General features: G+C 28.2%; 7 protein-coding genes and 1 non-coding gene across 11 annotated transcripts; 5 read left to right on the forward strand and 3 right to left on the reverse strand.

The window, feature by feature from the left end:
- The first annotated feature begins 437 nt into the window (after nucleotides 1–437).
- On the forward strand, nucleotides 438–2,118 carry mRpL47 (mitochondrial ribosomal protein L47). Its single transcript, XM_035089583.1, has 5 exons — nucleotides 438–581; nucleotides 771–962; nucleotides 1,070–1,284; nucleotides 1,370–1,526; nucleotides 1,633–2,118. The coding sequence occupies exons 1-5, from the start codon at nucleotides 457–459 to the stop codon at nucleotides 1,775–1,777; spliced, it is 834 nt and encodes a 277-aa protein (XP_034945474.1). The 5' UTR covers nucleotides 438–456; the 3' UTR covers nucleotides 1,778–2,118.
- A 1,588-nt stretch (nucleotides 2,119–3,706) lies between these two features.
- Nucleotides 3,707–9,683, reverse strand: prd1 (pruning defect 1). Of its 2 annotated transcripts, none has more exons than XM_035090033.1 (7): nucleotides 9,480–9,683; nucleotides 8,379–8,574; nucleotides 8,071–8,258; nucleotides 7,022–7,216; nucleotides 4,373–6,868; nucleotides 4,144–4,263; nucleotides 3,707–4,026 (listed from the first exon to the last, which is right to left on the reverse strand). In XM_035090033.1, exons 1-7 carry the CDS (start codon nucleotides 9,567–9,569, stop codon nucleotides 3,910–3,912), a joined length of 3,402 nt encoding a protein of 1,133 aa, XP_034945924.1. In that variant the 5' UTR covers nucleotides 9,570–9,683; the 3' UTR covers nucleotides 3,707–3,909. The 2 variants fall into 2 exon arrangements, with proteins under 2 accessions (XP_034945924.1, XP_034945918.1); XM_035090027.1 differs by lacking the exon at nucleotides 9,480–9,683 and adding an exon at nucleotides 9,253–9,383.
- A 504-nt stretch (nucleotides 9,684–10,187) lies between these two features.
- LOC118071761 (uncharacterized) lies at nucleotides 10,188–11,330 on the forward strand. The gene is made up of 4 exons (XM_035091151.1): nucleotides 10,188–10,399; nucleotides 10,536–10,628; nucleotides 10,754–10,846; nucleotides 10,948–11,330. Exons 1-4 carry the CDS (start codon nucleotides 10,321–10,323, stop codon nucleotides 11,208–11,210), a joined length of 528 nt encoding a protein of 175 aa, XP_034947042.1. The 5' UTR covers nucleotides 10,188–10,320; the 3' UTR covers nucleotides 11,211–11,330.
- Nucleotides 11,331–11,347: 17 nt separating this feature from the next.
- LOC118071755 (annexin B9-like) lies at nucleotides 11,348–15,196 on the reverse strand. Of its 3 annotated transcripts, none has more exons than XM_035091138.1 (7): nucleotides 14,961–15,196; nucleotides 14,706–14,748; nucleotides 14,052–14,433; nucleotides 13,114–13,193; nucleotides 12,575–12,821; nucleotides 12,313–12,494; nucleotides 11,348–11,538 (listed from the first exon to the last, which is right to left on the reverse strand). In XM_035091138.1, the coding sequence occupies exons 2-7, from the start codon at nucleotides 14,733–14,735 to the stop codon at nucleotides 11,488–11,490; spliced, it is 972 nt and encodes a 323-aa protein (XP_034947029.1). In that variant the 5' UTR covers nucleotides 14,736–14,748; nucleotides 14,961–15,196; the 3' UTR covers nucleotides 11,348–11,487. The 3 variants fall into 3 exon arrangements, with proteins under 3 accessions (XP_034947029.1, XP_034947019.1, XP_034947008.1); XM_035091128.1 differs by lacking the exon at nucleotides 11,348–11,538 and adding an exon at nucleotides 11,590–11,734 and having other exon boundaries at nucleotides 14,961–15,195; XM_035091117.1 differs by lacking the exon at nucleotides 11,348–11,538 and adding an exon at nucleotides 11,987–12,141 and having other exon boundaries at nucleotides 14,961–15,195.
- On the reverse strand, nucleotides 13,289–13,360 carry TRNAE-UUC (transfer RNA glutamic acid (anticodon UUC)). Its single transcript has one exon. It is a non-coding gene; the product is annotated as a tRNA-Glu (tRNA).
- A 56-nt stretch (nucleotides 15,197–15,252) lies between the features above and the next one.
- Nucleotides 15,253–16,038, forward strand: LOC118071770 (uncharacterized). Its single transcript, XM_035091162.1, has 3 exons — nucleotides 15,253–15,392; nucleotides 15,484–15,640; nucleotides 15,746–16,038. Exons 2-3 carry the CDS (start codon nucleotides 15,492–15,494, stop codon nucleotides 15,927–15,929), a joined length of 333 nt encoding a protein of 110 aa, XP_034947053.1. The 5' UTR covers nucleotides 15,253–15,392; nucleotides 15,484–15,491; the 3' UTR covers nucleotides 15,930–16,038.
- On the forward strand, nucleotides 15,840–21,792 carry LOC118071750 (MATH and LRR domain-containing protein PFE0570w). The gene is made up of 2 exons (XM_035091100.1): nucleotides 15,840–15,976; nucleotides 16,495–21,792. Exons 1-2 carry the CDS (start codon nucleotides 15,942–15,944, stop codon nucleotides 21,641–21,643), a joined length of 5,184 nt encoding a protein of 1,727 aa, XP_034946991.1. The 5' UTR covers nucleotides 15,840–15,941; the 3' UTR covers nucleotides 21,644–21,792.
- A 340-nt stretch (nucleotides 21,793–22,132) lies between these two features.
- On the forward strand, nucleotides 22,133–25,465 carry LOC118071882 (regulator of nonsense transcripts 1 homolog). The gene is made up of 10 exons (XM_035091350.1): nucleotides 22,133–22,413; nucleotides 22,492–22,682; nucleotides 22,799–23,007; nucleotides 23,096–23,339; nucleotides 23,403–23,628; nucleotides 23,715–23,865; nucleotides 23,935–24,121; nucleotides 24,719–24,945; nucleotides 25,037–25,131; nucleotides 25,453–25,465. Exons 1-10 carry the CDS (start codon nucleotides 22,133–22,135, stop codon nucleotides 25,463–25,465), a joined length of 1,824 nt encoding a protein of 607 aa, XP_034947241.1.
- Nucleotides 25,466–25,571: the final 106 nt, after the last annotated feature.

Here is a 25,571-nt window from a genome sequence, read left to right on the forward strand (position 1 = left end):
ATAAACATTTTTTTAAATAATTAATTAAAATGATGAAAAACATAATAATATACATTTGCACATAGCAATAAAGTAATACCAATAAAGTTGTAAATTAACTTATAAATTGATTGAAATTAAGGATTAGAGAATAAATGATTCTGTATCATCGTACTGTGCAATCTTTGCAAATATATTCAATATATTTAATTGGAATTTTATTTATTTGTTCACTACATTCTTTTTTGGAGTAACCCATTCCATAGATCATCAATAATCTAAGTTGAAGTTAAAAATAAATCAGAGATAAAATACTTGGGCGTTTGACGTTACATTTTTATTAAATCTCAATTATTTTTTAGTTTTTTAAAAGATGTTTAAAACAAATTTTTGAAAGGTTTTCAACTACAAGTTGAAAAGAATGTACATGTAGCTCAGCTAACAGCCTGCACTTTTTCTTATCTGGTTTATTCAAAAATGGCGGCACTCAAGTACATTGTACGAACAACAAGTGCCATTCAAAATATTACAAAAACATTAAATAATTTGTCATTATTATCTCCTCATAGTTCAAAAATAACAACTTATGACATTACAAAACGGTAATAATAATTTTTATATCAAGCTATTTTATTTTTCCTCTTATCAATTCTGCTACTTTGAAGTTACTTAACCTAACAAGCATTCAATGAAATGATTTATTTTAAATATCAAAAACATTAATATCAATAATAGATTTCCTCCGTAAAGTTTTTTATTAATTTAATTGAGATTTATTATTCATTATTAAGATTTACTTCTACGAAACCTGCGGTTCAAGAAAAAAAAACAGAAGATGCAAAGGAAGAAATCAAACCCCCAACCGGGTTAATGGAATTTTTTGATGATCCAAAAAATTGGATGAAAAAGCGTATACGAGTAGGACGTGCATGGAATAAGGATGAATTACGACTTAAAAGTAATGAAGATCTTCATAAATTATGGTTTGTAATAAACATGTCCATATGTTTCAATCAAAATAGACTTAACCTTTATAAAATCTATTAACCAACATATCATAATCGAGTGGTAATTATTTTAATAAAAATAGGTACATACTTTTAAAAGAAAGAAACATGTTGTTAACCATGGAGCATGCTCATAAAAAAGAATTTGAATTTTTTCCAAATCCAGAACGGAAAGATAAGGTAGAAATAAGTATGGAAAATTTGGAGGAGGTTGTTAGAGAAAGAAATCGAGCATATTATGAACTTGAAACTGGAGAACATGGTGAACGAGAAACAGTGTTTGCCAGAAACGTATTAGGTAAGCAGAGTTTTAAATTAATTTCAAATATCATGATTTAAAATCACATCATATACTCAATTTACGAATTAATTCCATTTTTAAGGATTAATGGAGGAATATTCGTTGAAACAACATCATATTCCAAAAGAGGTAAACTCAGAGGAGCGAAATAAGCTTAAATACCAAGGTGGACCTGATGTGGCAGAATTTATAGGTTTATTCCGTGAAAAAATGTTCCTTAAAAAGAGAAAAGAGCATAGGTATATATACATATATTTCAAATATATATGTACCCTTTCATTAGACGTAATCATATACGTCTATCAGCCAAAAATTCTAATATAAAAACTGACAAAATTTTTACAGTTTCCGATGTAGCGAAGTTCGAACCATTTTACGGAGATTCCCTAATGTGGATGAAGAAGCTTTGAAAGCAAAATATCCAGATGTTGATATAGAAAAAATGAAACGTATTCGACGATCAAGGGGACATTGGGAAAATACTATTTAATAACGTATACATTAGAATAAAACAAATTCAATTACAATATACATAATTACCAAATATCCAAATACTTTTTTTGTAGAGATGTTTCTGATAATACTTTAACAATAATTAAAATGAATAATCACTGGATAATATTTTTTAAGATAAAAAAAAAATTTACTGGTTCATTTAATACTAGTAAATACGAATAAATCAGACATTGAAGATAAAATTACATTTTATTGATCACCTGACTAGCTTGTACAATCCATTGGTAATTCTATTGTGATGCAATTTAGCGACAATTAATAATATCAAGGGAAATTGATTTATTTGAAAAAATTACGTGATTTCGCACTTATCAATGTTATTTAATTTAATTGCACGTAATTTTCAAAAATAATCATTAACTTTCTAATTTATAATTATTTCATATTATAAATATAACTTAAATATATAATTAAGTTTAATATATACCATATTTGAGATTATAAATATTAATATTAATGAAAATAATTCATAAAAATCACAATGACTGATATTTTTTTAATTAAATATCAGAAATGAACCAAATTGATGTGGGTTGGTATATGCATATAATTTTTCTTTATTTTTCACTACTTCTATCACATTTTCATAACAACTGCATCATGTTATCTTTTTTACGTACATGATTAAATTCATGTGTCACTGATAATAGTTTTTTGATAAATGAGTGGCGTAGGTGATTGATAATTTTGGTTATTATTATTAATTTATATCTTTTCAGGCATTTTCTACTTTTAACAGATCCTATCTTATTATGCAACGGAATCATATTCCCATAATAAATAATCAATTTACTGCAAATTCAATAGCATTATACAACTCATATTCATAAATGAATAAAATTACTATCAATGACAATTTTATTATACTACAAACCAAGAATCGAAGAAATCATACGTTCCTCAATTTAATATCATATAAAAATATAATAAAAAAATATAATGGTTTTGTTCCGAGTTTTCCTTGTTCATTTATTCGAAAGAATATTTTAGTAAACCTCATTTATAAAATAATAATGTTAAGTATTTGTAAAAATATTTTTAGTAGTTATTCCATTTAACAAACTATATTTTTTCTTACAAAAAAACATTTTTCTATCACCTCAATGAAAATATCTACTATTTTTTTAATGCTTCTGGGTAATTCATAAACCAAAATATTTCTTTAAATAAATTGAATGGAAAACTCGTAATAATTTAAAAATCAATAATTGATTAATTCATAACCAACAAGTTAAATAAGATCACTTGAAGCACCTTGTCTTATATAATACAATTCATTCACGATTAAAACAATCTTAATTGCATTTATACAAAAAAAAACCTCTGTCAATAAAGAATACGTAAAAAAATATGTAAAAAATAATCACTACTGAACAATAATAGATGCTACCAATAATGATAAAAATAATTATTCAATCATACTTTTAGATCAAAATATACAATTATAATGGTACATACTAACATGTTAATTATTAATTAATTGATCAAAGTACCAAATTTAGCAAAGCTGTGCACCATCTTAAACATCCTCTCAAATACACCTAAATATTATAGACAACCATACGATTATTAATATCATCGTCAAATTTTATTTTCATTACTTAACAGTCTTTCTGTTATTAATTATTAATATTATGTAAATCAATTAATCAACTAATAACTTTATCCTTCATGAGGCTGAATAAGTAAAGAATATATTGCACTGTTTTTTAATCTCATTATTTTGTGCAAATTGATGTATTATGCACTTACACTTTCAATTAAATTCATTATAATATCTTGATATAGTTCTTTTTATAAGTTAAATTAAAAAAATGTTAAAGGAGCTGGGTTCATCATTATTTACTATTATCATTGTTTACGTTTTGAGTTTCAATTTTACTAAGCAAGGTTAAGCCACTCATTTTTTTTTTTATATATATATAAGAATTTTTATATGCCGATTATTAGTTATTTGCTACTTTTCCGGCTTAAAAATACTCCAACTGTCTCTATGGTCATAAACATATGATAAGATACAATTTTTACGCATTTGCTTCAATAAATATCAGTGATTATAATTATTATTTGTTTTATTATTATATTAATTATTAAAGACTTAACTGATTATTCAGACGACACTGGTAATAAATATTGCCAAGCATGTTCGAGATCCTTGCTTACATCTGAGCAACGACGATGGAGCTTATTTTCTGGTGGCAAAGTCACCATAGGAAATGCACCCTATTCAAGCATAAAGTTTATTAACTCAATATATTTATTAAAAATCGTAAAATTTGTTAATAGTATATACTTTTTAATTGATTGATCGTAATTTAATTATAAATTAATAATTGTTACCATTTTAGCATCAGCCCACAGTGTTTCTAAAACTTCTCGGAAGGCGCACAATTCTGTATAATTTGTGAAATAAATTACCCAATCTCCACTGCTTTCATGAACTTCCCGGCAGGCAAATTCCTGTAATATAATGATCATTATAATTTATTTAATCATAATTAAAAAAAAGATTATTAATGAATATATTTTTATTGATTAAAAATTGATTATATGTAATAGTATTCTGTACCAAAATGCACCAAGATTGTTGAGCCAAAGGTACACGAAAGGCCGTAAGATCTTCAACTGAGGCACAAGAGAGAGTTTGTTCTCTCTGAGTCCCAGGGAAAGCTTCTTTCATAGCAATCAAATGTTTCGTAGTGGCAACAAGGCTACAAGGTAAAGGGCTTCTCTTCTCTGTGTTATCAAACAACCCTGAGGCACTCTGTACAAAACTCTGAAGCCACTCGGAGGCAACATATTCATCTGGCGCAGCAAATTGGAAGGATTTATTAGGTTTTAAAAGTATTTCGAAAGTATGAGGCCGATGAGAGTTGGGAATTCTCCTACAGCCTTGACAAAGTCCACCTTTCAGTGGAATTGCACGTTTAGGAAGCCGTTGATGAGAATCTGTGAACATGTAAACAACGCCTCCTTTGAGGACAAAGTATCCAGCTTCCCAGGCATTCGTTGGCGCATTTGGGTGGAGAGATTGATAAGAATGCGGTCGAAACATAAGATCTCCTTCTTTGGTTGGACCGCAAGGTGTACCGGGTGGTGTAATATGATCATCTTCCATATAAATAAGACTGTAGTGTTCAATATTTTCTTCAACATTCACTGCAGTCTCTGCCATTATTAAACTTTTTAGATTATACATATCCTCATACTTAAGTTCTTTAACTGCAGGCAATTTAGGTTTTGATGGAGACCGTCTCATGGCCATCTCCAAATGTGTAATTAACTCAGAAGTAGTCTGAGAGCTACCGGTAGAAAATAAATATTGCATTTCATAGTCTGCATTAGATATTAGAATTGTTTGTGCATTTGGTCCAATCATGATGACATCTAACTCGTTATAAGGAATGACAAATTGATTGCTGTAAGTATGATCTGATTTAGTACCAGTTAAATATAATGTTTTGTCGGTCAATAAAGCGAGCATTGGCCGACTTTCGCCATTATTCATATATGAACTACGGACTTTGTATACTTTATATAGTTCTTCACTTTTATCTCTGTAAATATGACGTTTAAAAATTTCCCTGAGCTTGAGGCTTATTTTTTCTCCACTAAATTCCCGCTTTTCTGCTACAATATTTTCCTGAATCTCTTTCTCTAAATTCTCATTAAAGTCTTTAAATGAATTTCCATCAACTTTTACACCTTTAATATATAAAGAATTCGGTTTTGAAAATTTTTTATTCTTCTTCACATCAAATTTTCTTTCTGTTATTGATTTTAAAAATCTACTAAGCAACGAAGTACTTGAAGGAGCCTGACGAAGTGATGAAGACGTCAAAAATTTTCCACTGTCACATGGTAAAATCGACGTAATATTACGTTTCTTAACAGGAGATGCTAAATGTCTTGAATTTTTTCGATCATCAAAATCAGCAGATGTCGTCATACTATCAACATCACTCCAATCGCTAGAATTGTTATATTTTTTGGTATTAACAGGCCGAGGCATTTCTAATTTAGCTGGAGGGTCTTCTACAATATATCCATATTGTTTTTCAACAATATAAGCCTCCTGTGCTTCATTATCTTCAAGTTCAATCTCCATCTTTGGTTTAAAATTCAGAGCAGGATCTTCTTGACCTTCTGGCACGCCTCGCTCAGAGATCGATGGTCCACACGTACATCTAGCATTCTTGCACGATTTACAACCACCATCACTATCAAAAGTACTCGTAGATGATGATGAAGAATAATAATCTGATATTGCATTTCTTGTATTAACACTTCTCTGTATATATGGAGAATCTCCGTTTGCACACCAACTGTATCTACCTTTTTGAACATCTTTCTTTTGCACTGAATTTGGTGGCATAAAACTCATAGAAAAGTCGGCAAAATTTTCATCATCGTCTAATTTCATTGTTTTAAAGATATCTTCATGAAAACTTACACGTTTTTTACTTTCTCCTCGCTTCTTTTTACGCTGTCGTCGCTGAACAATTGCTTCTGAGCTTGATGATGATAAAATACTTGTATCTGTCATGTTGACAGTATTCAAAATGCTGTAAGGAGCATCAGCACAGCAATCACAATCAGAAATTGTCATACTTAACTCTAATAAATTAGTATCGTTATTAATTACATATGAATTACGTGGATCTATGCTCTTTTTAAAGCTGTAACTACCATCTGCATGGTAACTGCTACGCTTAATGTAATCTTTGGTAGAATTATCATTATCATTGTTCACTTTGTCAAGTCGTGATTCATCAAGACTTTTGCTATATATGTTATAATCTTTTAATGTATCCAAGCTAGAGCAATTAAATTCATTATCATCCATTTTTGTTGGTATTATATTCTGGTTAGCTATGTCACTTTTTGTTACTGTGTGCTTGAACTTAGTGTGCATTGCTGGTGAATGAACTGGTGTTTTTCCATCCTCACTCGAATCACTTGATGAAAATGAACGATTTATGTTCTTATTGTCTTGAATACAGTTTGTTATTATCGATTTGTACTTGTTGCGATATTTCGGAATTTCATCCATTGATGAATCCTCCTAAACAAATAAGAATAAATTATTTTTTAAACTTAATTACACACTTTAATCTTTTATTTAATTCTAATAAACAAAGTACTTCCGTTAACTTTACTAGTACTTTACTTTTTTAAAATTATTTTAAATATTTGTTTTTAGTTTTCTATTCCTTACTTCTTTATAACTGCTTGCATCTGTTTCATTAGCCATATCCATGTCACTATCTAAAGCAACGCCACTGTCTCCGGGTGAAGCAAGACTTGAAGTGACACTCGAAGATCTCAAATGTAATGATAATGCTGTTCCCGAAGGTGATCCATGCATAGGATGTTGTGGCATATAGTTACAAATGTCTAAATATGTGACATCCTAAAAAAAAAATACAACAGTTAGACAATATTTATATTAACTAAAAGATAATTGAACAAAAAAAAAAAAGAAAGTGATATCTATTTATCTATATTATTAAATGATGGCTTGAATTATTTAACATTCATATTGCATAGCAATAAAGGAATTAAAATCTGAAAAAAACAGTAACTAAAAACAGCATGACGAAAAAAATATAAAAAGTATGAATTATAAAATGATAACCCTTTGCACTGTTAATCGTAAATACATAAGTTTCAATGTATAACTTTATTATACGTGACGGTTGTTATTTATTAGACTGATAATTGTATCCAGGGGGGTGATATTTGAATTCACACATAGGGGAGATTAATTGAGGCAATAATAAACTATAATATCATGATACTATAACTATTTTTTGTCACTGCTACTTTCTTTTTAACTCAAAAAAATCTAGATTTTTTTTCTTTATTGAACTATGATATTATGTCTCTTATTTTTAATTTTTTTAGTTTGATCAAACGAAGACAAATATATGAAAGAAAATTTCACTAACTAATAATGAATTTTATGATAGCAGCTATCATTAAACGTGTTTACATCTTTTACCCACGAATACTGGGGTCGCTTAAAGAAACGTCTATTGGCGATATAAAATCAGGGTAATTATTGAGTGACAGAGATCAATTGATAAAAATTTAGATGATAAATTGCAATTATCATTGAATTTACAACTAAATTAAATTTATTACATTTCTAGTAATAATAGAAAAGGGATGATTAAAAAATTCATAATAACTGATAAATAACAACATAATTAGTTATTTGAATAAATGAATAGACATAAAAACCAATCACGTAAAATAACTTACTAATTGAAGAGTAAATGATACATTTTCTAGGCCAGCTAAAAGATTTATCAGCTGATGAGTTTTGTCAGCATCACGAACAAGTGCATGTGGAAAATATTGTTTCTTCAGAGTCACTGTGTCACGTAGAAAGCATGCTAGATAACTTTCAAAAATATTCTCGCTGAGGGTATGATATAACCAAGCTCGGCCTGTAACAAATATTCAAATGTAACTTCTAAAGTGTAATACATTAAATGGAATGAACTGAAAGATACGATTTAATCAATTGAACTTTAAATAAAATAAATCATGCTGTAGAATAATGGTACCTTTTCCAATCGATGTTAAGACGCTTTGTAAAGCGTGTATGACGACAATTGTGTCTTGATGACTGAGTTCACGAACCATTCCCCAATATCCATATCTTTCAACACGTAATCCATGTCGCAGAGCACGATCTAACCAATATACTAACCAAGAATCTCCATCTAGGACTACAGTTCCGTGTAAACTTTGAGCATAGACCTGAAAAATAAGTTATTTTTATAGTGAAAGTATTTTTTGACATAGGCAAAAAAAGAACTCATTAATTTTATTTACGCTAATGATAATTACCACTATGAAAGCAATTAAGTAAATACTTTAAATGATAAATTGTTTTTTGATTATAGGAAAAATATGGTTAGGTTATTTGTGAAAAAAAAGAAAATGTAACTGAGTGATTGTTAATAAAGCCAAGAAAATACTTCACTCCTTAAACAATATAAATACCAATCAATATTCTAAAAATAATGTAAACTTTTCTTAAAATTAAAGAACTTTTCTAAAAATTCTAAATGTCAGTGCAGTTAATGTATACCTGAGCTCTGACAGAGGTTAACTAATTGTTATTTACAAGTGACACTACAGTTTTGGAGCAAACAAAAGAAAAATCAAAGCAATTAGGATTATTGTTAACTAGTTCACAGCAAAAAAGCATGGATTTTTAAGAAATAATTGTTGATACCACAAGAACACTTCATTATTTTATTGACTCTATTAATAAATAATTATTTTAAATTAACATTAAAAAAATATGTTACATGAGAATAACCTATTAAAATTAGTGTGAATCATCAGAATATAAACGTGAGAAGTAGTTCATTGTCTTGAAAGAATCAGTAAAAAGTATTATTACGTTTAACAAAACAATCCTTAACTCACTTTTAGTAATAAGTATATGGAATATTACGATTAAATAACGATTAACACAGTCAAAAAAAAGAACAATTGGAGGACGATTATTTTTAATTACAACTCAAATAAGTATTTGCTATGAACGGTTAATCCTCTCACTTTTGTGACGTATTCTAAAGTCAAATACACTTACATATAAATGTGAGAACGGCCTTGACAGCACACACACACATAGAAAATCACTTGATACTCACCAGTTTGACAGCTTTTGTCAATTCTTGAAGAATTCTTCCCTTTGAAAGCACCTTGTCTGTGCACAAATCTGAATACTCCCTTGCCGGCATTTCGGTTGTTGAATTCACATGTCTTTTTTGTTGAAACAAATTCAATTTATTTACTAAATTAAAGAGTTTCCGAAAAGGAGCCGCAACCACGGGCACGTCCTTCTTTGACGGCGCCGCACTGATCCACTCAAGCCGGTGCATCGATTTTATTTGTGCGCAAGTCAAGCGGCAAATTTAATAATGCTTGATGCAAAGCTGAATCTGTATACTTATATGACAATTACTTAATTTATTATAAAATAATCAGCTAAAGAGCTTGGATAAGAACAAAGAATATTTCTGTCTGTTTGAGATTTCTTGAATGCATCTGCCTTGAATCTTATATAAATACTATTACTATTATAATTGTGGCTGCATTGATAAATCCGTTATCAACGAGTTAATAAAATTTTTTTTCACTTTAACATAATAATTGTCGATGGAGGAGAATAACAAACAAGATGAGAGATATGTTAAAATTTTTTAATTTTTATATTTAGATAGAAGTATTCAAACAATCTTCTTGTGTATTAATATATTGAAAAACAACAAAACATAATGGATATTTGAAATTTTTTTAGTTAGTTCTTTTACCACCAGATTGGACTGCCATCCAGAGGGAGACACTTTTATGATAAGCACCCCCACATTATCAAATTTAATCACAACACAAAATTCATTTTGTTTATATTTTTGAAGCCATTAGTTATTGTGTGATTGGAAAGGTAGTTTTTTACTATTAGAATACCAAATAAAAAAATAATTATAAAAAATGGTTTCTTTTATTTGGTGTCTTGGAATTTTTATTAGTTTATCATTAATGGTATCGGGTAACACTATTATAAATCATGGTAATCAGCATTTCAGTTCAATTGATTCATTTTTCCTGCTGCTAACTTTATCATATCACAAAAACTTAATAACATGTTAAATATAAGTATGAATAAAATACCAGAAACTTTTTTGTTACATGACACATCTTGGTAGATAATTTTTCCTCTGATATTTCAACAAGTGGATGTTTTCACTCTAATTATTCATATAGATGCTGTGAAACTATTGGAAAAATAAAAGGAACAGGTAATTTTAGTTTAATATCTAATCCTTTTCATGCTTTATTTTTTAATTTCTTTATCAACCCTACATAAATGATAAATGTTTATACTTCGCTTGACTCATTAAATTATTCTTTTTATATTTTCTAGTTTGCTTTAGTTTTGCCTACTTACCAAACGATTATGGCATTTCATTTACAATAACTTACAATAATTACACATTATTCAATGAAACCATTTCAGGTAACTATTAAAAAGATTTTATTTTTGTTTATTCAATTTTTGTCGAAATTTGATCAACCTGACAAGATAACTACTTCAATTTAATTTTTAATCATTTGTAGCTCGAAATCCACCACCAATTTGTGTAGGAATTCCTGAATTAGAGAAAATTTCAGCAAAAGTTTGTCTTATATTATATGATCTAACATTTGCTGATAGCCACTTTCATGGTTGTGTGAGCCTTAAAGTATTTATTTTCCATGTAATGCACAAACGGTTTGATTATGGATGCTTTAATATACCATCAAATTCTTCAATGTTTATTGAATATTTAAAATTTCTTCAAAACAAAACGAACTCACCTGAGGTCATAGTAATACCATAGAATATTTTTCTATCGTTTTTTATTGCTCATTTAATTGAGAGTACAAAAAATATTTGTCAAATTAAAATTAAATATCATTCAGCCAAACATTTTCTTTGTTATATGTACATAAACATAACATAAAATATATAAACATTAATATCGTTTTTTACCTATAATATTTATAATTTCAACAAATTATTTTATTTTATGTATTGGAATGCTTCTTTTTTTTCGTTTAAGTTGGTTTTAAAATATCATATTTAAATATTATTATTATTATTATCAATAATCAACTTTAATTAAGAAGAGCAATGAGTAATTTTTTAGATGCAGCAGCACAATCATCCTGTAATCATAAATTTGTCAGTGGCAATCGTTTTTAATATAAACAACAACGTTAAGTGATTGGTAATCATGTATTGTGTCATGAATTTAATATAGAAATTATTTAAATAGTTGATTAATCATCATTAATAGAAATTAAAAGTTAATTAATTGATGAGAGCTAAGAGAAGGCTTTTAAATTCGGCGCTGCAGTCGCTCTGAAATGTAAAAAAAAAAAAAATAAAAAAAAACGAAATTAATGTCATTCAAAATTATGGTGATTATGATGTGCTATCATAATATTAATTAATATTAATAAATTAATTAATCATAAAAGCAAAGAAGTACGAGAATAACAAAAAAAAGTAATTCATATAAGTTTTTAATTGATGACATGCCAGTATATATTTTTCATTAAAACAAATATTTCAACAATTAAAACAGATAATAAATAGATATTTCTCTACAAAAATGATAAATAATTATTATTCATGACAATTAATCCAATGATAATTAATAACACAATAATATATAAATATTATGCATTGTTCAATATAAGATTAAAATATTTTTAGGCGCCAACCAAAGCAAGCAAAAGTCTCTTGTAATCGCCAGAAGTATCATCCTGAAAATTATAATGGTTTACTGATATATATGGTGACTAATGAGAATTTAGATTATTTTTTTCTCGATAGAAAATGTGGATTAATGGTTAACGACAATTGTGGTTAATATCAGTCATTAAAATTATCAATGGATATAAAACTATTTTCAACTTTGATATATTTATACTCACGTCAATATCTCCAGCTAGAGATTTTCCATAAATTTGTTGATAAGCGTCTTTAATGTCTCCCAAATCTATTTCAGATCGAGTAACAATAATTCTAATTAATGTTGTATCATCAGTTCCCATTCCTGAAATAGCTTTATGGAGTCTTTCTGCAAAATATGCGGTTTTATCTCGTGCACACTTGACTGAAATCATACAAACAACAATCAATCAATTTCTTCTTTTTATTAACGAGCCATTAATTAATCATTTTTATGATATTCACCAACTGCAAGGTATCCATCTTCCAATGACCCGGAAAATTCTCTTTTAATGGCATCTTCAATACTATGTCCTGCAATTCTTTCATACTCATGGAAAATTCTTCTCAATTGAGGATAGCTCTTAGTAATTAAAATAGCATTGAATGTGCTTTCGTCAGTTCCCCACTGTCCTTCTCCAGCTTGATAGAGACGTTCTGCATCTTCAACGATAGCCGCTTCATCAATATCGGTATCTTCATTTCTAGCAGCCTACAAAAATATAATAGTTATTAAAGTAATTATTATTTTTAGCTTCCCAGTGGGAAGTTATAGTGATGGGTGCAATTTTGCGAATCCCGAATAATTATAATAATAAGAATAATTAATATTATCATAATATCCCGATGATTATGATAATAATTTATTTAAACAAACAAATCTTTTCATTCTTTCTACTGGAAAGCTAGTCGTGCCCTTCCGGGTCACACTTACATCACTAAAGAGCACTGATATTCATCTATTTTAATTTTATAAGATTATAATTTTATCATAATATACATACGCAAGATAATGATACAAGAAGTCGTTTGAAATGACCAGATGTGTCACCTTTGAGATCATCTTCCAACTCACTGTCATAAACTGTCAGAAAAAATAAATTATTAATATAAATATTTAATTATTCATAAAAATTTTGTTAATAATTATTATAAATAATAAGTAACATTGAAAATTATTTCCCATACCGGGAATCGAACCCGGGCCTTCTGGGTGAAAGCCAGATATCCTAGCCACTAGACCATATGGGATTACTGGTTGAGTAATTTTTAAATATCATGTTAAGTTTTTACGTACATATTTTCTATTATTTCCTCGAACATCAATTTAGGTATTTTTTTAAAATAAACTTTAATTTAATATAGTTACTTTTTTTTACAGTTAATTAAATTTAATCATTAAAGACAAATAAAAATATATAATTATTTCTAATCATAGTGGCATTAAGATAATTAAAATCTTAATGTAGCCATTATATATATATATTTATATCTAATTTTTTCAATTAATTATTTTAATGTATTTCACTTAAAACATAAATGTTTATCATTGTAGCTTTTAATTACAAGGTAAGTCGCGTTAAATTTAACGACAGCACGTATGTATAGGCGTGCCCATAAAATATGATAAAATTTAACTTGTGTACATATATGTTTGTCCTCATATGTGTTATTCAATGATACGCATTAATGTTTTAATAAGCTAAATCCATTGAATGTCGTCACGTATAGTCTTCACTACGTAGTATTAATTCTGAGTAAAACTTTCTATTCAACTTGGTAAGAATAACGTACAAAAAGTGTGTCATACACGATCTCGTCTCTGTGATTGAACAATACTAAGAAACGTGGCATTCATAAATAAAAAGTAATAATGAATGTTCAATCAAATAACAGTCAGATGAATCATACGAATAGAATTCAATTACGTATTCACACTTACGATCTTTATAGACGGCTGATATTGTCTTGATTCCATAATTACTCAGAGATGCCAAGACTTCGATGATGGCACCTTCATCTGTTCCCATTCCTGAGATAGCATCATGTAATTGTTTTGCATAATATTCAGGAAGTGGTGTCATTAATGCAACAATGGCATTTTCAAAGTTTCCTCCAAGTTCAGATTTAAGTTCTGATAATAAGTCTTTGCCAAACATGCTTTTAAATTTATCAGCAATTTCTAATCGTTGGACAATTCCACGATGCGCAAGAACATCAATAATAGTTTGTTCATCTGTGCCAAAACCTTTCATGGCAGTTCGAAGAAGAGTGGCGTCAGCTTCTGGATCGAAAGGATCAGCTGGGTATACAGTTGGTGTACACTAAATGGTCAAATAAATGATGTTAAAACAAGTAATAAAAAATTAAGTAATCAGTAAATTGTTTTCTCAATCATTGTCACATCCTGACATTCTAATCAATATCTAAATAATTCTTGGTAATTTCAATAAATGTAATAAAAAAAGAGCGAAATTGTTAATTAATCGAACTGAGCAAGATTTTTCTTGGAACGAAACATCAATAAAAGTAGGTGTTTATATAATGTAAACATAAAATTTTTGACATGTTATGAGCAATGAATGATGATGTTTACCTGAACATGATAATATTTGCTGGCAGCCATTCTGGATTCAAATCTAAAAATAAAAAACAAACCATCATTACGGATGAAAAAAAAAGTTGTTATTATGTTCATCAAAGTCGATCGATATGAAGCCAATAAATCACTTGTGTGTTACAGATTTTTAATAAATTTTAATTAAATAAATAATATCAAAAGATCTTGAAACTTTTTTTAATATCAGTAAAAAAGTAATAATTTAGAAATAAATAAAATAATATCACTTACTTGGGTGTGGTCTAGTTTAGTCTTTTCGAAAGCGTTTAAGTTCACTGATCGGTGAGGAATACTAGAGACAACTGTCGACGTTGAGCCGGCTACACTATTAACAGTATGATGATGATGATGACGTGTTCTTAAATTATTTAAACACCAGACAAAAATCGTGACGGTTGTCTTCAGTTAGATCACATATGAGTTTCTGACTCATAAAATGTATATGATGCTTATTAAATATATAGGAAATTGGCTCCAATGATGACGCATTCAAGGATCTTAAATCGAGGAAGGGATAGACAATTGTCCTTGAAGACGATTGAATCATATTCTTTTTTTAATTTTTTTATTCAAATTTTTCGCGCCGCATTAAATATTTTGTTGTAGATGGCAGTGTACCAGAGAAAGAGGGGGCAGCCATCGACAGAACAAAAAATTTGTAAGGTTAACATCAGCTTTGTCATTTTTATTTTCAAAATATTATTGGACAACAAAATTTAATTGACAGTTTGATTAAAATATTATATATAATTAGTTTTAGGTATGGTGGGACTTCATGAAGAGTTTCATGACACTATCAATCTTGCAAAACGAAAACCTAGAAGATTAGCAGGAACACCAGCGGCTAGATTTACTTTTTGGGGAGCTCTCATTGGTGCATCATTACTTACTTATTTTGCAGTTATTTACAAGTACGTTAATAAATAGGAATTATTATATTTAAATGGTTACGTCATATTAACCAACTAATCTAAATTTGAAGTCAACTGATTTAGATTTTTTTTTCTAATTTATAGAGAGTTTGAATTTACAAGAGCTAGCCGAGAACGATGGATGATGTTACATTTGCCTGATGAAGGAGAACACCGGAAACATATTTACTTGAATGATCCATGTTTAAGATCAGCTTTACTTAATTTGGAACAAAAACAAATGGGCGCATTGGATCCTACGACCCAAAGTGATAGCGCTACGGTTTGATCGGATTACACAATGGATAAAATGAAATTAAGAAGAACAAATAAAAAGTAAATGTTCTACTTATACACACTATGTAGCTAAAAATGACTAAAAAATACAATATTTTATTTAACAGGTTCATGATCGATTTAGAAATAATATTCTATATTTATGGTTGTAGTCAAATGATGATTAATAATCAATAAACATAGGAAATAATAAATTCATGATTTTTTTCAATTTTTATTAAAGTAACTTCAAGATTGATGCTTTAATAGAAATATAATGTTTGATTGTGAAAAAACTTGTCAATCTTTATCTTTCTTTCAGATTTTGATTTAAAATTAGAGAATTTTTCTCCATCAAATAGCATTTATCTCGAAATTAACCAATAAAATATTATGTAATTCCCTTATCCTTCATTTCTATTGTAGATAAATGAATTGATAAACAATTTTAGAATTTTAGAAAGTATTCTACTGCTACTCATTGAATTTATAAATAGTTCTCAAAATATTCGAACGTGAACCTGTTAATTTTTTTTATATTACTTTCTGTTTGAAATTATCATCAAAACATATTTTAGAGAAACTAGTGATTCAGAGCAATCATCTGATTCTTCTGAACCCCCATCACTCAAAAAAGGAAATTCATCTATATCTGAATTAGCAGATAGTTCTACAAAGAGCAATAAAAGACCTGGTTCTCCATTAGAAGAGGATAGTTTAGCTGATTTTAAATTACCAAAATTGAATTCTCGATCGAACTTGGCACGAAATGGAGTTAAGTTACTTGATAATCCAAAAAAGTCAACCAGAACTAAAAGTAATTCATCACGAAATACGAAGAAAAAACCTGATTCAAATCAAATGTCTATCGAATCTTCATTTTTTAAGCCTCCGACTGCATTTGTATGCCCTTTATGTTTAAAATCATTTAATGAATCAAGCCAACAAATAGCTCATTCAAAAAACTGTGCAGTAAAGAATAGAATTTCCACAAGACAATTGATCGCTGCGACAGAATTACATGAACGTCAAGCAGAAGAGAGAAAAGCTATTGGCTTACCTGCAGCTCCAATACAACAACAACAACTAGCCAAGAAAACTCCAAAGTTTAAAAGAATGAGTACTAGTAATGATCCTGATGTTGAGTTAGCAATAGCTTTATCCAAATCTTTAAGCGAAGCTCAGGAAATAGAAGATTTAGAAGAGGCAGTTGTTTTGGCAGCAGAATCAGATGAGAAAATACTAGAAATGTCATCATCACAGCGTAAGAGTACTCTAGTGAATTTCGGATTTATTACTAATAAACCAATAGTGTTAGATTCTAATGAAAAACCAAAAAAAAAGAAGATAGGTCCAACTATTTTACAAACACGTACTGAAGAAGCTAGGAGCCGACTACTAGCAGAAAGAATAGCTGAAGCCATTGTAGATAATGTCATATCAACTCAAGAACCAATTACTCCAGATAGTATGAATAATAAATATAAACAAATCAATTTTAAAAGTATGGTGTTGAAAGAAATATACAGATCAGATTGTAAATTGTGGAATGGATCTGCAGGAGAAGAGAGTATAGAATTTTATTATATCAAAAATCTTTGTCAATTTATTAGACCTGTCGAAAATTTTAACAAACGAAAAAGTAAAGATAAATTATATATTAATAAAAGTGATGATAAAGTGAATGAAATAAGAAATATTAATCAAAATGATTGTATGAGTCCTATAAATGAAAATGTAAATAAAGTGACTGATATCTCGAGTAATCGAGATTCAATTTTTAATTTATCGAACGGTAAGGAAGATTTGATTAAAAATGAAGATACAAAAGAAAATGTTCTGAAAAATAATGATAGAGAAAAAAAAGATGAAGATGAAAATGAGAAACGTTTTGAAGAAGATCGATTGAAAGGTTTAAATCCTCTAGCTCTAAGTTGGAGTAAAATGATAAATTCAAAACTTCATAGTGATGTAATTATTTACGTAAAAAATGAAAAATTCATTTTCAGCCATTTTCTCGTTTTATGGACACGTTGTCGTGAAATTGAAAAAGATTTTATTGCCAACAATGCCGATAATAATGAAAGTAAATATAATGCAGAATCTTTAGAAAGAAAGCAACAATGGAAAATCATGTGGGAAGATATAGAATATCAAGCAGGAATTATATTCTTGGAGTTTATTTATTGTGAATCCATCATAAACTTAGAGGCTTTAAAAGACAGATTAATTCTAAATAATGTAAAAAATTTAGCAGAAAAGTATAAGATGAAAGAATTAAATTATTTTCTAGAGAAATTAGATGTTCCAGTTGATAATCTTAATACTGAATGTCAATTAATAGAAAATGATGATAAAAAAATTGAAGAACCATTGTATATAGAACCAAATGAAAGTAAAGATGAAGAATATTCAAATTCAAAGTGGCATGAAGATCAAAATTTCAGCATGGAGAAGAATGAAAATGAAGAATCGAGAACTAATAAAAATGTAACTACTGATTTTCAATGTAAATCACTGGAATTCTCTGCTCAGGTAATAGATGATAATGATATTAATATTCAAGAGAAAGATGATAACAGTGTAAATAAAATTAATGTAAATGGACCAAATACGAAAAATCTAGAAGCGACGGTTATTACTATCTCTGAAGATGAATTAGAACTATCTCAAACGCCAAAAATAGAAACGAAGACATACAAACATGAACTACTAAGAGCAAGCTTTATGAGTGCATCTCCTGATATTTTTGATGGAATGGAAACCATGAATCTTGGAAATTCTTTTGGGAGAAAGTATCAAAATACTAGAAATAGCGACAATTATACTGTAGAGCATTGTCTAGAAAATGATCAGGAGATACCTACTTGTACAGCATTATGTAATGAAAATGAAGATGAGATTAAAGAAAATGAAGAAGACATAACAAAGAAAAAAAGTTTCCAAATTGATGAAGAAATCTGTTTAGATGGGTTTACACAGACAGTAGAAGAACACTCAGGAAAAGAAGAATTAAGTATGGAAAAAAACTGCTTAACAAATGAAGAAGTTTCAGAAACTACTAATCAGGTAACTGAAAAAAACTATCAATGTGAAAAAGTATCTAAAGATATTTCAACAACTCGAAATAATTTAAGTTTATTTATTGAAAAAATTCAAAGAAAAAATGCACGTTTTTTAGAATCAGATACCGATGAAGATGATTCGATGGTTATGAACCCTCGTAAAAAAAAAAATAAATTTAAAATTTGTAGACTCAGTGAAAATGATTCAGGACTGTTGAATAAATTTCGCCAAAAAGATTTGATGCATCCGGAAGAAGACAATTTAGAATGTGATGTTAAAGTTGAAAAAAAGTCAGCATTAAGCATTTTTGAAGATGACATTAGAAAGAGAGTTGCTAAAGAGATTAAGGAAAAGGCTGAAAAGGAAATAAATTTGTTGAAAAATACGCAAGACGGTGACTTGCAAGAGAACTTTTCAGAGTGTAATAGCGACGTTGAATTTGTTGATGAACATTGGATTGACATTAAAAACAGTGTGACTGATCTAAACGATGATCTACAAGAAAGAATAGAAGAAAACAAATCAAAAGTAGATCAAAAATACACACAAAAATTCGATAACATTTTAGCAAATGAATCGATTGTTCAAAGTGAAGATGCTAATAGTGATGGAGCAAATGAATCTATGTATACAAAATATAAAAAAACACATAGAAGAAATAGTATTGACAAATACCGAGCTGCTTTAAAAAATTATTTTAATGATAAATCAAAAAAAACTAGATCAATTTCAACAGAAGAAGAAAATAATAGTGAAAGCAATGAAGATAGTTCTGAAAATGTAGAAAATACTGATGAATCACCACAATCTTCTCCTAAAAAATCTTTTAAGGTAGCAGAGAGTCCAATAAAAGATAACACTTATTATAAAGAAAAAACTAACGAACTATATAAAAATAAAAGAATCTCTTTGATAAATCAAAAAAATTTAACTGAACTATCGAGTTTTGATTTTTATGAAATTGAAGATGTTCCAGAAGAAGGTCGTACAGAAGATGATGAAAATTCTACACAAAATTCTCAAGAAGTTATAAATCGCTCAATAGACTTAACAGTTACTTCAGACGAAGAAAAAAGTATAGAAACATATGATAAAATGAATGAAGATGTATCAAATTCAAAAAAATCAAATAATAAAATTAATTCAATAGAAGTTGGCGAAATGTATGAAGAAGACTTTGATTCAATGGATTGGAATGAAGCCGGTGAAGTAAATTGTTCATCAAACCAAAATGATTCTAACCATCGAAGTAGAAAACAACCTGACGATAAGGATATTTCATTGATCGTTAAATCAAATTGGGAACCACATCCACCAAGAGTTGATTGGAAAAATGAAAAAAGTAGTAATGACTCTTTCACACAGCTTACCGGAACTCCGACAGTAACTGAAAATATAACAAAACTTTTACAAGAATGCGGAGTTTTAAGTTCTTCATATCAAAATAAAGATAAACCCAGAATAAGCATAGCCGATATTCTAAGTCCAATTGTCTTATCATCTGATGGTGAAAATGATATTGATAATTTCCCTGATAATTTATTTCTCAATTTTGATGGTGAGATTAAAAATAATGTAAGTGGTAACTGTAGTCAAAATGATGAAGAAATGAATTTTACTCAATTCGAATATGAAGGTGGTGCTAATACTGATTTTGCTGAACTCTCTGACCTTAGATTATCTACTCATTTACCAATAATATCATCTACGCAATATTTAGAAAAACCTTCAGTTAATTCTAGATTATCACAAGCATCAAACCGATCAAAGCACGATATCAGTTCTGATGAAGACGAAAAGTTAGTAGAAGAAGCTAAAAATTCAAAATCCAGGCGATGCTCTAGTATTTCTCCATTAAAAAATAAAAGTCAAAGATTATTACAAGTTAAATCTCAGTCTGAAGGTAATTTTTCGAATTCTAGAAGAAGCTTACAAGCTGTACGAAGTGATGAGAAAACTAAATATTCCAGAAGAAAACGAAATAATCAGAAAAATGAAGAAATTTGCCAATTCTTAGGCCTTTCTCCTTCTAAAGTTGATATTTCATTTGATGTTTCGCCTAAAGAATCTTATGATCAACTGTCTAGTCCGGAGCTTCAAAAGAGGTTAACATCTTTTGGACTCAAAAATCAGGAACGACATCGTGCTGTTAAATTACTTAATTTCATTTGGGATCAAATGCATCCATTAGTTCCTGAAAATTTGATACCGCACGATGCAAGGAATAATCATTCTGATGTAGATAACGATAAAAATAAAAATTTGGGAAAAAATCGGTATAGTAATTTACGAAAAACTAATGAAAAAGACTCGAGTGAAGATGATTCTAAAGATGAAGAAGTAAATCGTTTGCATAGAACTGGTTTTCCAGAAGAATTTGAATTTTCCGATGATGATGATGGTAACAATGATGAAAATCACTTAATAAAAAAGCTTCAACAAAGTTTTGAAAAACTTTTGGAAAAAGACTGTATATTACACAGAAAAATTCTAATGTATGAACCAATTTCTTTAGATATTTTTTCTGAAAAATTAAAAGAGTCTGGATTTATAGTAAAACCTAAGATTCTTGCTGACTTTTTGAATAGTGAATGTATCTCATTTTTCATCGATGCACCGAAAAAATGGTCAGGAAATATTAGAAAGAATAGAAAAAAATGAACATTTATTTAATAAAAGAAAAGTGTAAATTAAATACCTGCATTTGTTGTATTTTTCTACTCGTATGAAATTATAAATAAAATAGTTACTGGTTTAATCTAGCTCTAGTGGATTGTTTAAAACGTTTGAAATACATCTTTTTAATTATTTATAGTTGCATTACTTATTTCGATATTTAAATAAGTCAATTTATGAATATTTTTATATTCGTCATGACGGATAATGTAAATCGTTGCTAGTATTCATAGTTTCATAACGTTACAAAACAATTATGTTCAGTGCGCATGCCTTTCTAGCGAATTCTTGGGATTTCCTTTCTTAAACAAAAGTAAATCGTATATGTCTATCTATAACAAAAGAATTAGTCGTAATTTAGATTCTTATTGAAACAGTTATTGTTTTTAAGTGATTCTTTACATCCAAATAATTAAGTAATAATAGTTAATTATTACTACTATCTTTTATATATTAATTGTCAATAACAGAAAAATGTTTTTGAGGATAACAACGAATGATTCAAACAAAGAAAATAAGGAAAAAAATTTAAGAGATGAGTTTTTTAACCATGTCTTAAAATGGAATCCTGATTGGTTTCGGAACAAAAAGTATCAAAAACAACTTCCTGATGTTGTGAATAACATTAAATTAACTCCAACAAAATTACATTACAAAAATGTTGATGAATATCAACAAGTGATGTTTCCTCAACTGATACATGAATATTGGTGTACGTTACAAAAAGATTATGAAGCACATTTCAAAGACAAAAGGTATGTAATTGATGTCCAATTATTATGCAATACTCATAATATACAATTACTGTTAAAAACCTTTTTTTTTATTTTTAGATGCGAAGAAATTCTAGTTGAAATACATGATAAACCTTCGCTCCAAAATCTGCTCGTTGTCAATCATTTTACGAGGTCAACTTGTTGTTTTAGTGATAATAAACAAGAATGTACTCATCCTCGAACAGGAGATTTAGTGGAACTTTTTATAAATCGAAATAAATATTTCGCATACGTTACAAGCAAAATTGGTAATGAAAACTTTTTTAATCTTTTAATTTATTTAATTTATGTTTTTAATTTAATGAATTTTCTAAAGTTTCTAGAAATAATTGGAGAGTTGAGTTAAATTTTCAATTATTATTAGACGTTTCTATCACAAAGAATTTATACCAAGGTAGATTTCAATCTGCTACCATTGTTTCAATTACATTTTTAGAACCAAGTTTAGGCATGATTGACGGACTAAACTGTTTGGGAACTTTCCCATTATGTAAATCAATTTTATCTCCGAATGCTGAACAGTATCGTATGCCATCACAATTAAAACTTCAATTGTCTGATATTGCTACAAAAGTACGAATATTTTCATTTATTTATGTTTGATAATCATTGTTTTTATTGTTTTATTAATTGTCTTGCTATTAAAACTTCATTTATACAGGCAAATCCTAATCCATCACAGTTAAAAGTAATATCAGGGATTATTGAAGCTATAGAACAAGGAACACCTAAAATATGTTTAGTTCAGGGACCTCCAGGAACAGGAAAATCAAATACAATTGTAAATCTTATTGCATCAATGATAAAAAGAAACGAAAATATTCGATTTTTGGTTTGTGCGGCATCTAATAAAGCCGTAGATTCATTGGCTTTACAGTTGATAAAAATAAAGCCTACTCTGGAAGGTATTTTCTATGTTACAAATATAACATATAAATTTCAAATTTTCTAAAAAAATTTCTTTTTAGGTCAAAATATTCCTTTTCTAGTAGTCCGTGTTGGTAATAGAGAAAAAATTGATGAAGGCGTAAAGGGCATTTTATTAGAAACACTAGCGGATCAAATACGCAGAAAAAATATGTCCTTCGAAGAAACAAATGAAAAAAACAAAGAAACTATACTGATGAATTCCCAAGTTATTACCAGCACATTAGCGTCCTGTTATACAAAAAGTTGCATGCGCAAATTTTTCAGGTAATAAGTTATGTACAATTAGTATAAATAAGTTTATATATTTCAATAAAATTACAAAATATTGATATCTTATATTGTACAAATAGTGAAAATTCATTATCTGAAAAATTAGTCTGCATTATTGATGAAGCTGCACAGGCCAATGAACTACTTACTCTGATTCCTCTTTTATTGGGAGTGAAATTTCTTTTCCTAGTTGGAGATCATCAACAGTTGGAACCAGTAGTTTTATCTCAAGTATTTGAAAAAATCCTCTCTTCATTTACGATTATTTGCAATAATTCATATAATTAAATATATTTCTAGACGGCTAAACGTTATGGTTATAATTCATCATTATTTGCTCGTGCACAAAAAATTTTTAGAGAGGAAAAAAAAAATCCAATTGCTGTGTTGGATACTCAATATCGAATGGAGAAATCTATTTCATGCTGGCCAAACAAGTATTTCTACCAGAGCCGTTTAAAAGATGCTGCTTTAACAAATTCATTAGGTATTTGTAATTATATGTTATTTGATCATAATTTTCCACAAAATTCGAATGGTTATTCTAATAAAAAGGAAGCTGAACTCGTAATTAAGTTAATACTATTTCTAAGAAAAAAGTTGAATTTAAAAGAGAGCAGTAATATTACGATTGGAGTAATTACTCCTTACCATGAACAACGTGCACTTATACAAAATCTTTTGAACTTGAAGTAAGTATTAGTATATCAATTGTTTACTCTAACTACTTTTTTGTTGCTATTAAATGTTTTCAATGATTTTGATTTTTTATAATTTCAATTTTATTCTAGAGATAATAAGTTACCAGAACAATTCCAAAAACTAGATAAAAAAGCTCCAAAATTAAATAATAAAACTGAAAGGAATGAAAAAATTGAAATTCCAACAAAATTATTCGAAAATTTAAAATTAGATGTAAAACCACCGTCAGAACCGGATAATAATGTTGATGAAAATGTGATTGAAACAGCTCCAATCTCAGAAGAGTTAGTGAAAAATTTACAATTAGATTTTAAAAATAATGAGTATAATGATGATGATGATAATGATACAGTGATTTCTAAAATAATTAAAATCTCACAAGAATTATTTGATAATTTGAAACGAGATTTTGGGTTTAAAGTTGAAAAAAATAAAGATATCGAAGTAAATACGGTTGACAGCTTTCAAGGATCTGAAAGGGATATTATTATTATGTCATGTGTTCGAAGCCATGAATTAGGATTCACGGGAAATCCGAATAGATTAAATGTTAGTATAACTAGAGCCAAACATACGTTGATTATGTTGGGAAATTTTCAAGCATTCGAAGTAAGTTGGTTATATTATTAATTTTTTTATGGCAGAAAAATTTATAATTATTCATTGCTCGTTATTGTTTAATATCAATTTTTAATTATAGAGAAATAGTATGTGGTCAAACCTTATTCGAAATGCTGAACAACGAAATGTTTTGGTACATATAAATGATGATAACGCAGAATCTATATTCGAAAAGTATGTTTTAAAAAAAAAGTCCGTGGTTCCTTTTCAAAAACATATAACAAATAGAAACAAAAAAAAATTAATTAATGTTATACTGATAGTATTATTATATATTTTCATAAAATAAGAAGAATTTTAATTTGAAAAAAAAACAGTCATAAGATATTCCAATAAATTGGAGCATATTTCTAAGTGAAGGAATCTTCTTAAATGGATAATTTGGATACTGATATATAGAATATTCAGTAGTATTAAAGATAAAATTTAAAATCATAACAAATAATATTCATTTGTAAACTGAATACACATGTAATGTATTTGATTTATTTGCAGAGAAATAAACTGAGATAGAAATTACAATATTTACGATTTAATAGATTCATTCAGTATATTAAGAAATTTTTTGCAATACCTCAAATATTCTGTAGACATCCAAATATAAATATTTTCTA

Source organism: Chelonus insularis, unplaced genomic scaffold (assembly GCF_013357705.1).
Source record: "Chelonus insularis isolate UGA/USDA-ARS -01 unplaced genomic scaffold, ASM1335770v1 contig_130_pilon, whole genome shotgun sequence".
NCBI lineage: Eukaryota > Metazoa > Arthropoda > Insecta > Hymenoptera > Braconidae > Chelonus > Chelonus insularis.